General features: G+C 45.2%; 1 protein-coding gene across 1 annotated transcript in view; it reads right to left on the bottom strand.

Annotated features, from left to right (window-relative positions):
- Positions 1-4,320: 4,320 nt before the first annotated feature.
- STK32C (serine/threonine kinase 32C) overlaps positions 4,321-11,725 on the bottom strand; it is a 205,318-nt gene continuing 197,913 nt past the window's right edge. The window contains exons 11-12 of the mRNA XM_043980204.1: positions 7,277-7,344; positions 4,321-5,364 (exon numbers count right to left, since the gene is read on the bottom strand). Of these exons, the coding sequence (XP_043836139.1) occupies positions 5,214-5,364; positions 7,277-7,344 (219 nt within the window). The 3' untranslated portion in view covers positions 4,321-5,213. The remainder of the gene's footprint in view (positions 5,365-7,276; positions 7,345-11,725) is intronic.

Here is an 11,725-nt window from a genome sequence, read left to right as displayed (position 1 = left end):
TCTTTTTCCCAATCTTTTGACTTTGTTTCATTATTTCTTGATGTTTCATGGAGTCATTAGCTTCCATTTAAACAATTCTAATTTTTAAGGAGTTATTTTCTTCAGTAGTTTTGTGCCTTTTCTACCAAGCTGTTAACTCTCCTTTCATAACTTTCTTGTGTTACTTTCATTTCTTTCCCCAATTTTTCTTCTACCACTCTTATCTAATTTTTAAAATCAAAGAGGAGTACTAAATAAATGCATTTCTTTATAGAGGGAAGAAACTAGAGTTTTGTTCATTCCACTCTGCATCTGCTGCTCTGCCAGTTTCAACTCTACCAAACAAGATGCCCTTTCCAGGACAAGCTCATCCCTTCTAAACTCATCACTATGCTGCTACTGTAGCCTTGGTTAACTGCACCTCTCTCAGCCTTCTCTCTCCTCTATTTGGAGAGCATGGGGGAGAAGTAGGTAGAGGACTGAAGTCCTCTGCATGTTTTCCTTTATAGAGGGCAGAAAATGAACTTTTGCTCACTCCACTCTGCATCTGCTTCCCTACCCGATTTCAACTCCATGGAACAAGGATAACCCCATGCCAGGCACCTCCTCATATCTCCCTCATACCCTGTTTTCCTACCTCCTTTTGGTGTTATCCCTCCCTTTAGATTGTGATCCCCCTGAGGACAGTGACTGTCTTCTTTTGACTAATTGTATCCTTAGTACTTAGTACAGTGTCTGGCACATAGTATGTGCTTAGTAAATGTTTATTGGATTGGATTTTTAAATAATTTTTATTAATTTTTTAAAAATCACTTTTCTTTAGCTCTTCTAGGAATTCTTGCTGGGCTTGTGTTCAGTCTGCATTTTTTCCTTGAAACTTTGTTTGTAGATGTTGTCAAGTCACTGCCTTCTTCTGAGTTTGCATCTTGAGTTTCCCCATCACTTTAGTAGGTTTTCTGGGCAGGTTCTTTTTTCATTGTTTGAACATTTTCCCAACCTATTTATTGACTTTGGAGTTTATGTTAGAGTTAGGTGGTGATCCCCTCTGGGAGTGAGAATGAAGTCTGGCCTGAGCTTCTGGGTTTCATGTCCTTCTTCTGCTTGTATAGCTCATATGGGCCTTGGCAAGAGGCCTGGAACTTGGTTTGTCTTGGGTGCTTCCAACATGGTCTGACACAAGGAGAAGTTTGGTCATTGTGCTCCTGGTCTTCAAGTTCAGGACCCACCTTTGGGCCTTTTAGTTTGTGGCTGGGTTTGTGTAGGCTTTTGGTGGTCTCAGTCACAGCTTCCTGGGAGGTTCTATGTGTCCAGAAGGACTTCCCTTAGGACACCCCCTTGGCTTTGGCCTCCAGGTTGTATTATTCTACTATAGGCTACAGTGCTAATAGTTAGAACTGAGTCCTCTTTCTGTTCTTGGGCTCAGAGTCACACAGCTGTTGTTCTGAAGCTCGTTCCTTGCCCCATACATGGGTAGGGTCATTCCTTCCTAATGATTAGGTCCTCTTCTCTACCCTAGAACTGTGGCCAGGGACTGAGTAAGGGTAGACCAAATTGCCAAGTAGCACCTATTCCTGCTCCCTGTGCTAGTTAGTCCAGTGATCCTCTTATCATCCCTAAGTGCTGGGACTTCCCTTCCACCGCTGTGGACACTGCTCCTGGCCAGCCCCTGATGCAGTGGTCACAGACCTCGCTGCCTGTCTTCCTCAGCTTCCCTGAGCTGGAAAAATAACTTGCTGTGATTTTTTCTTGACTTTCCCAACCAGAATCTGGTCTAATACACTTTGTAAGTCATTGTTAAAGTTGTAGGAAGGACATTTATTCAACATGGTACAATGCTATACACTGGAGACACAAATAAAAAAAGCAGAGATTCTCTGCTCTCAGAGAGCTTATATTCTAATGGGGGATACTCTTAGGGGAGTGGGTTAGTGATGAGTACTTTGGCCCAGAAAGTTACTATAGAAATAGTGAGGAAGACCATAGGGGATTAGATGGTCATAACACATCCCTTCCAAGACAATGCTGCCACTGATTTAATCATAGGTCCTGGTTTCAGAAGGAACTGAACTGTTGGGGTAGAGTAGGAAAGGAGGACAAGAAAGAAAGAATGTAATTGGTGAGGAGGTTGTGGAAAAGATGGCAAGAAAGGAGGGAGTAATGTATGACTGATGCTTTCCTGGAGAGGCCCCAGAGTCTGAATTTCTCCAGGGTATAATGTCTGGTGTGGGCAGCCTAAGGATTGAGGAGAAGGGTATGGAGACCCAGAAGAGAGAATGGAGATGAGAACCTCTGATGGATCAGAGGACAACCTTGTGCCAGGAAGACCACCCGGACAGCTATCTATCACAATTGTCCAGGTGAGAGGTGCTGAAGGCCAGTGAGGGTTGTGTTTAAGGAAGAGATGAATGCTAGACACATTGTCAAGTTAGAATCCACAAAGTTTGGAAAGTGATTAGAAGGGTGAGGAAGAAGCAGTGATAAAATAATGGGATTTGGCAGATGCCCAGGGGCCCCACATGAAGATTGGTTTAGAATTGTTTAAATTGGGTGAGACTGAGAAACTGACTGAGTACTTACTTAAGGGTGATTGGAAGAGGACCATACATGGCTGGCCCTGAGTGATGTTGTTCTCAGAGGCTGTGGACTACTAATATTAGCAGGAGACCATTCTCAACCAATTAGTTTGAAGGACCTCCCCTTTTGAGGAGGGGAGACAGGAACTAGGAAGTGGAGGTTAGCTCACTGGATATCCCTTTTTTTCATTGAGGAACTGGCATGGCAGGAGAGGGAGAAAAAGGAGGGTCCCTCTTGTCGTTCGGGACTTTGGCTTGGTGGGAGACAGAGAAAAGGTGGACGGAGAGAGAGAGGAAAACAGATAGAAGGTAGATAGATTTTTCTGGAATTACGGGATCACATATGTTGTCTTTACTCTTTAATAAATTCTTAATGGCCTAAACTCTTGCTGAATTTATCAGTGATTTTAGCCAGCTTCCCCTCCCCCCCCCAAAGAAAAACAGAGCGGGGGCAGATTAGGACCCACATTTAGGTTTTAAATATCACAAAGCAAAAGGACCAACTGAAATAGAGATGTTAGAAAGAGATTGGAAATCAATTTCACTAAGGTCTTTTTTTTAACCAAGGAAAAGGAGACCTTTTTGACCACATTGGTCAAGACGTAGATTGTACCTCACTCATAGCTAACTTACTCCCTTTGTCCTGATTTCCTACAATAGTATAGTTCCTGTGTTCAGATCCTGAATCTGTCACTATCTGGGCGACCTTGGACAATCACATGACTTTTCTAGGCTGCCTCAATTTTTTCCTCTGTACAATGAAGGGGTGATATTTGATGATTCCTGTGGTCCCTTCCCAGTATAGATCCTGTAGATTCCTATGAATTCACTGTGGCAAAAGTGAGATTTGAGCCCAGATCATGGACTTGTTCTCACAGTCCAGGTGAGAGGATGGACACAATATCAGTTTGCACATACATGGCTATGAAGCTGCTCCCAGGAGTCTTCTGAGAGTCCCTAGGGCAAAGACTACCCAAATAATGCAGGAATGCAAAGTGGATCAGCCCCAACCTAAGGTCCTGGGTATTATTCTCTTGCTTTTGAGAACTATCTAGGATGTTTAAATGTGGAGGGATTCTTGGAAGGGCAGGGGTTAGACTTGATGGCCTCCCACTTCTCTTCCAAATGTTTTATCTTATAACTGTGAATCTAACCTTATTTCCTAATTTATTGACTGTTGGATCCTGGGCAAGCCCACTTCCCTCTTACGGCCTCAGTTGTTTTCCTTGACAAAACTAGACAGCTAGAACAGGTCAAGTGCATGATGCTCCCTTGTTCTAGTCTTCGTGATTCACCATTTCTCAGATGAATAACTCAGAGTGAAGAAAGGTGAGAGTTCATTTGTCAACAACATGTTAGCCTAGCTCATGTGTAGGAAGGCTGCTTTTCCTCACATTCTCAATTACCCAAGACCCCCTTGTCACTGCTTGGGCCTGATTGTGAGCTCCTTGAGGGTTATCTTTTGCTGCTTTCTATCCCCAGCTCTTAGCACAGTGCCTGGCATAGAGTAGGTGCTTAATAAATGTATATTGACTGACTGACTGCAACGTCCTATGGAGATACCACCCAAACATCTGAGGTCCCCCTCCCCCCAGCAGGGGCTTCTCCAAATATTCTAAATGCTCCCCTTGGGAGCACAGACCAGCAGGACACCCCACTGTCTAGGGAGAGGGGTATGCACAGGGGTCTTCCCAAGCCTTGGCTCTCATCCCTCATTATGACATCTCTAGACAGAGTCACTGGAGAGTGTTTGAAAACAGAAACAACCATACCCTTATTATTCCTCATCAGTTAATTTAATGAAGGTGAAAACTATACAGCAGTGGAGCAAATGGCCTGGCCAGAGATGGGAGCTATAAAGAATTGGTAGCTCCTCACTCTCCCTGCTCTCCCCCTGCCCCAGACAGCATCTGTAGGGTGGTTTCCCCACCCTGGCCATGGATGATGCATCAGCCAAGTGAGGAACAGCACAAGTCCAAGTGGCCTGGGCAACTTGTGGCTGGAATGTGGGGAAAGAAGAAGGCTGGTCACCAGCCCTGTCTAGAAAAGGCTTCCAAGAGTGGAAAAGGCAGTATGTACAACTGGTACCAATTGGGCCCCTCTGCCCACCCCAAGGAGAAGTTGGGGCCGGTTATCCACAATCTGCTGGCACTTCCTAGCAAGGAGAGTGAAACGAGCCAACACAAACCCTTCTCACTAAGTGGGACAGCCCTGAAGGAGGCTGAGTGCATGCAGGTGAAACTGCTCTCATTGAGAAAGCATAGAACCAGACCCTTCAGATGCCACTGAGTTAAGGAAATGGAATCTGTCCAGGGACTTCTTGTTCAAGGGCTCGTGACCTTGCAGCTCCCCTGCAGCAGAGGCATGCTGTCTTGGGGCCACTCCTGGGCTCCCCAGGTGTGGCACAGTAAGGACCACCCTTCAGTGTAGAAAACTCACCACTGGTGTGCATTGCTAGTGTTTGGTAACATCCATGAATTCAGTTAGCTAAAATCGCTATTCTGAGTTCAGCTGTAGCTAATCTAAAAGGCGCAGGCATCACCCTTCCCCACACCAGCACTCCGGGCACTGTCTCTAAACAGAGATTTACCCTTGCAACCTGAGAATCATATATTCCAGAGGCCAGAGGACTTGAGCTCTTTCACCCGCCCAGCAGAAGACCTAGCTACTCCCTGCTGAGGGGCACACAGAGCTGCACATGTGGAAATGGGAGCTCTCCAGGTCTGTGTCTGTATCCAATTCAGCCTCCTCTGTGGCCTCAGGGGCAGACATGCCCTCATCCAGTGCATCTGTGTCCTGGCTCCTTTTCAGCCTGCAAAAAGGGAGAGAAATACAGCGAACTAAGTGGGGCCATCCTGAGACAAGGAAGACAGTGGTCATGACCAGGAAAATAAAGGCAGGCATTGGGCTGCTTGAGAGAGACCAAATAATGGGAAGGAGAGTGGCCCCAAAAGCCTTCTGCTGTTTCTAAAGGATAAAACCTGAGCCAAATGCACAAGCAGAATGCAAACGGCACTCCTCTGGGGTGCTGAGCTCTCAGCTTCTGTCACATCACAATGAATGCCCCTTTGGAGAAACTTGGTCACCCGACATCAGTATTCTCTGCATGCTGAGAATCACAGACACTAGGATGAGTTGTGGAATTGCTGACCTCAGTAGGACCTCGGAGCTGTCCAGCTTGGCCCCTACATGAACAGCAATCACCATTCTGACATACCCGATAGGTGACCATTGAGTCTCTGTTTAAAGACCTTCAGGGAAGAGGAAGCCGCCCTGTGCCAAGGCAGCCCATCCCACTTTGGAATAGTGCTGGTTCCTGGGATACTAAAGCTAGATCTGAAGTCTGGGGGCAAATTCTCCCCCTCCCCCCTCCTCGTTTTTCCCTCTGGGAACACACAGAATATGTCTATTCCCCCTACTAAGTGAAAGGCCTTCAAATACTTGAAGGGGGCTTTTGGGTCCACTTCCCCCCAACCCATCTGGCATGGACACAGGGCTCTTCCCACGCTGGTCACTCTCCTCTGGATTCTCACCATATAATGAATGTCCTTCCTAAACTAGAAATCCTAGAGAGTTGTGTGCATGCTGAGTGAGTCTGGACAGCCATGGACAAGGGTGACTGTCACTATAAGTACAGAGGAATTGGGAGCTTGGATAAAGACAGTAAGAAGGTAGAGTCCAGGCTCGTTCTTGGAGCTTTAGGAAAAACCTGATCTTAAGACAGGGCGGACCCAGCACTTTCCAACAAGCTCTAGGGAGATAGTCTTTTCTGCCCACAGTTCTCATCATAAGCTGAACTGAGGATTGTGCTAGGTCCCCTGGCCTGGGCTCTGGCCATCAGAAAGGGAGACATCAAAGCCCGAGCTTCACCTTCCAATCCTGTCTTTTTTTAAAAAAGAATGCAATTCCTAGTGGGGCAGCTAGGTGGCACAGTGGATAAAGCACCAGTCCTGGATTAGGAAGGATCTGAGTTCAAATCCGTCCTCAGACACTTGACACTAGCTGTGTGACCCTGGACAAGTCACTTAACCTTCATTGCCCCACAAAAAAAAAAGTTTAAAAAAAATTTTTAAGAGAATATGATTCCTATCAATTGTAAGTTTCTGGAAGGCAGGAACCAATTACTCTTAGTCTCTGTATCCTCAGTGCCTCATGCAGATGCCCAAAGCAGGCTAAATATTTGTAAGTGCTTGTGGGGTTGATGAAAATGCTGGGCAAGCACCTGGTAAAGAGCAAGTCACCAAGAATAGCCCCAGTCAGTGGAGCAAAGGAAGCCACCCTTCACACTGATGGTCTGACAAGAGGTCTGGTGAGGCTGGGCTCTCCCCTCCCCAGCTCTCAGTGACTCTCAGCATAGGCAGCTCAAGCAGGTCACCCAGGCCAGCACCCAACTAGAAGGCTACTTCCTGGAGGAAGGCTCTTCTCCATGCCTGGCACTCTTCTCTGGCCCCTCACAGATGACACAAGTTGGTCACACCCATCATCACTACCACAGAGACAAGGATGGGCCCTGGGCTTCTGACAGGCCCAAGTTAGTTCTAAGGAACATGGAGCCAGGAGCCCCCTCTTCCGACCCCTATCTTTGCCTGGGGCTGCCCATCATTCCTCTCTGTGAGTCTCTCTTTTGGACAGTGGAGAGATAAGAAACTATGTAGCCTGGGATCCCATCCACAGAATATTAAACACCCTGCCCCCTTCATCTAAGACTCCCAGAAGGTACTTACTTTTCTCTGTTAAAAATCACAAAGTCTTGCTGGATGGCCTCAAGACACTCTTGAAGATAGTCATTTTCCTGGTTGAAAAAGACATACAAGTGAGTCAGATGGTCCTTAGGGAGGGCTGAGTGCCAAGGCTTACTTTGTTCCACTGCTGGTGCTCTTCTGCCACATCACCTTGAACAAGCCACCTGCCCCACTCCATGTTTCAGTTTTCTCATCCAAAAAATGAAAATGATAATGTTTTCTCTCCCTACCTTGGGCAGGGGCTTTGGAGGAAAGTGCCTTATAACCCTTAAACATCTATAGAAGTAGGAGCAGTAGTGATTATTAGGCTGAAGGAAGGAGCAGAAGAGGAAAGGTCTGGCCTGGACTTGGGGCACCTGTCCCCCCTTTTGCTGGTTAGGTTCACAGCTAGATTTGCTGGGCCATCCCAAACCAATTCCCAAGTCTTCTTGGGCCTCAGATCCATCATCAGCCTTGCAGACCACTGGGGCATTGTTCTGGACATCTTTAGAAATCTTCCAAAAAACAAGAGTGGCTGGTGACCCAAAAAGTATTTCCTTTGGTCCTCAGAGCAGCCCTGTGAGGTCAGTACTAAACATCCCTTCCCACCTTGTATTTGGGAATGAGGATGGAGAGGTCAGAATATCAATGGCTGATGGCAGTGAAGCATATGGGTAGGAAAGGCATGTGTCCAGAGTACATCATAGCTCAGGAAGAACAGAGCCTTGATGCCCCAACTTCTTCTGGAGAATCAACCTGAAGCCAAGGAGGGGGCCAGGAGTGATGACTGAGTTGTGGCTCCACTGTTGGGCTTGACTGGTTCCTTCCAGGCAAGCGTCTCCACTAGCCAGGTGGGATTGCTGCTGGACTGGCACAAGGAGGCCACTTGGCTGCCAGGCTGGCTCCTTCCTGTGTTCTATTGCTTCTATGATGGACCAGGCAGGTCCCTTAGTCACTGACCTTAGCAGGGGCTGAGACAAATGAAGCAAGTTCATTTGATGATGGAATGTTGCTGCCCAGGCTGGTCTGAGCAGATCACTCAACCATTAGGACCTTCACAAGAACCAGGCATAGCTCTGCTAGATGGGTCAATTGGCTAGGCTTACTCATTAGTGGGTAACTGCTGTCTTTATCACCTCCAGCCTCTGGCTTGGCTGGTTTTGAAAATACACTTTTCAGTTGGAGTTTTACAGTGCTTTCTTCATGAAGGGCAATGAGTCTCAAGGTAGAGCTGCCAGAAACTTCTCCTTGATGACTCCCTCAAAGCCTTGTCTCTAAGATCTCCTGCTTCCAAGTATGATGTTTAAAATCTAATGTGTATCCTAACCTGTCCCCCCAGGTTTTCTTGGGGGGGGGCTAGCTAAGATTTACTGATAAATTCAGCAAGAGTTTAGGCTTTTAAGGATTTATTAAAGAGTATTAGAAGTTAGTGAAGAGAGAGGGTGAGAACAGATCTCTTATTAGAATGGAAAACCCTAGCTTAGATCTATGTGGGATAAACAGAGAGAAAACCTTTCCTTTTCTCTGTCTGCCACCAAACCAAAGTCCTGTATGAAAAAAGAGGCCAATTCAGTGAGTGAGCCTCACATTCCTACTTCCTGTCTCCCTCCCTGAAAGGGGAAGTCCTTCAAGCTCATTGGTTGAGGGTGTTCTCCTGTTGATGTAGTCCACAGTCTCTGAGAACACCACCACACTCAGGGTCAGCCAGGTATGGTCTCGATTTAATCATCCTTAAGCATGTTTTCAGTCAATCTCTCAGTCTCACCCAATTCAATCAATTCCAAATCAATCTTCAGGTGGGGGCCCCTGGGTGTCTGCCAAATCCCATTATTTTATCAAACAAGCAAGGGGTCAGAGAGGTATAACCTGTTTTGTCTCTTTTTTTCTCTTTGCCTGACAGCTCTTCCTGGTTCAGAGCAAGCTCCCTTAGTGTGGGACTCTACCTTTCATCCAGGTATACTTCCCATATTCCTGTTGGGGTTTTATTCAATTGAGCTCCTTGGAACAAGGTCATGAAGCAGTCTCTGCCCTGGATGATCAATACATCACTAGCATCTTCATGTGCTATTGAGCTACTCAAGCCATAGACCCTCTCCAAACTATGGAATGCTTCACTTACATCTATCTGACATTCCTTTGGCATTTCAATGCCTTCAACTATGCCAAGTCTAAAGAGCTAAATCCTTATACAGATGATATTGATGCAGAGTAAATCGGTACAGGACAAATTCAAAGTAATTTCAAGAGTTCCATTTTGGACATGTTTCCTTTGAGATATTGATAATAAACACAGGGAGAGATATCACACAAAGATGTGGAACTCAAGAACCCAGGAGAGAGATGAGGTTACATACATAGACACATCTTTAAATATGTAGCATTTAGAACAGATAGGGAATTTAGGGTCAAAAAGATATAGAGAACAAAACCAAATGTAAAATAGATCATTTTGATTATATAAAATTAAAAAGGTTTTGCACAAACAAAATGAATACAGCCAAGATTATAAGGAAAGCAGAAAACTGGGAAAGAATTTTTGAAACAAGTGTCTCTGATAAAGGCCTCATTGCTCAAATATATAGAGAACTGAGTCAAATTTATAAAAATACAAGTCATTCCTCAATTGATAAAAGGTCAAGATATGAAAAGACAGTTTTCAGACAAAGAAATCAAAATTATCTATAGTTGAAAAAATGTTCTAAATCACTGTTGATCAGAGAAATGCAAGTTAAAACAACTGAGGTATTGCTTCACACCTATCAGAGTGCAAATGTAACAAAAAATGAAAATATTGGATGTTGAAGAGGATGTGGAAAAACTGGGATGCTAATCCATTGTTGGTGGAGTTGTGAAAAGATCCAACCATTCTGAAAAGCCAATTGGAACTATGCCCAAAGGGCTATAAAACTGTGCATACCCTTTGATCCAGCAAAACCACTGCTAGGTTTATATCCCAAAGACATCCCAAAAAAACACAAAAATACCTATTTGTACAAAAATATTCATAGCAGCTCTTTTTGTGATGTTAGAAATCAAAGGGATGACCATCAATTGGGGAATGGCTAAATAAACTTTGGTATATGCCGGTGATGGAATATTAATGTGCTCTAAGAAATGACAAGCAGGATGATTTCAGAAAAAGACTTGTATGAACTGATGTACCATGAAGTGAACAAAACCAGGAGAACATTGTGCACAGTGACAGCAATATTGTTTGATGAAGAACTGTGAATGATATTTAACTCTTCTCAGCAATACAAGGATCCAAAGGACTAATGATGAAGCATACTATCTACTTCCAAAGAAAGAACCGATATTGATGGAACAGACTGAAGCATGCTATTTTTCACTTTCATTTTTCTTTTATTCTAGTTTTCTTGTACAAAATTACTAATATGGTCATGTTTTACATAATCGCATGTGTATAGCCCATATATGATTACTCACTGCCTCAGGGAGGGGGGAAAGGGTAGGTGGAAAAGAGGGATAGAATTTGAAACTCAAAACTTTAAATCAAAGTGTTTATGATCTTTAAAAAATGTAGTATTTAATCCTGCTAAATAAAAGTACACAGCACCTAAGACATAGCACACAGCTTTTGATACATAGTTTTGAATACATAATGCATGTATTCAGTATTCATGTACACAGCACCTAATGCATAGATCATGGCTTTAAATTCGGCAGGATCTTGTAAGTCACCTAGCTTGTCTCTTCCTTTTAAAGATTAAGAAACAGGCTCTGGGCCAGTGACCTGGTTAAAGATAATAGCTGGAAGAGGCAGAATGTGGATCTGCATCCTCTGACAGCTACAGATCTTGTGCATTTTTTTTTGTCCTCGTGCCTCCTGTTGCTACCATGCATAGGTGGGGGTGGGGGGATAGGGTGGAGCAGTTGGCTGGGCACTCCCTAGGACCAGGCTGTCTGCTCTTCCTTGGCCCATTTCCTACTCTTCTGCCATGAGCACACTCCCTCTACTGGGCCACACTGCCTCCCTCTAACTTTGAGCATCATCTCTAAAAAGATGATCCTTGGATCCTGGAGAGTGGAGGAGACTGTGGAGGGGCAACACATAAGGAAGAGTTACTTGGAGCCACCAGTGCTTGGGAGGGAGGGGATAGGTGAGCATCACCCTGAAAAGACTCCATCCGACCAGCTGGAGAAGAAGCAGAGGAGACTGTCACAAACTCTGAGGAAGATGATGAGGCTCTTCATGGATGGTGGAGCTGGCACTTTGGCTTGTGTTGGGAATGAGCTGCTGCCCTCAGCAGCTCAGGCACTGAGCACCTTGAGGTTCAAACAGATGTGTCCTGCTGTTCTTGTGGACTGATGGGTCCTTGGAATCAAGTGGGCAAGTTGTGGCTTTTACCCTGGCCGGGGAGTGGGAGGTTGATGCCTGGACCAGCCTCCGAGGCATGGGGAGAAAGAGCTGAGGGCGAGCAAGGAGGCTTA

This window comes from Dromiciops gliroides, chromosome 2 (assembly GCF_019393635.1).
Source record: "Dromiciops gliroides isolate mDroGli1 chromosome 2, mDroGli1.pri, whole genome shotgun sequence".
Lineage (NCBI taxonomy): Eukaryota > Metazoa > Chordata > Mammalia > Microbiotheria > Microbiotheriidae > Dromiciops > Dromiciops gliroides.
This window is presented reverse-complemented; position numbering and strand designations above follow the sequence as displayed.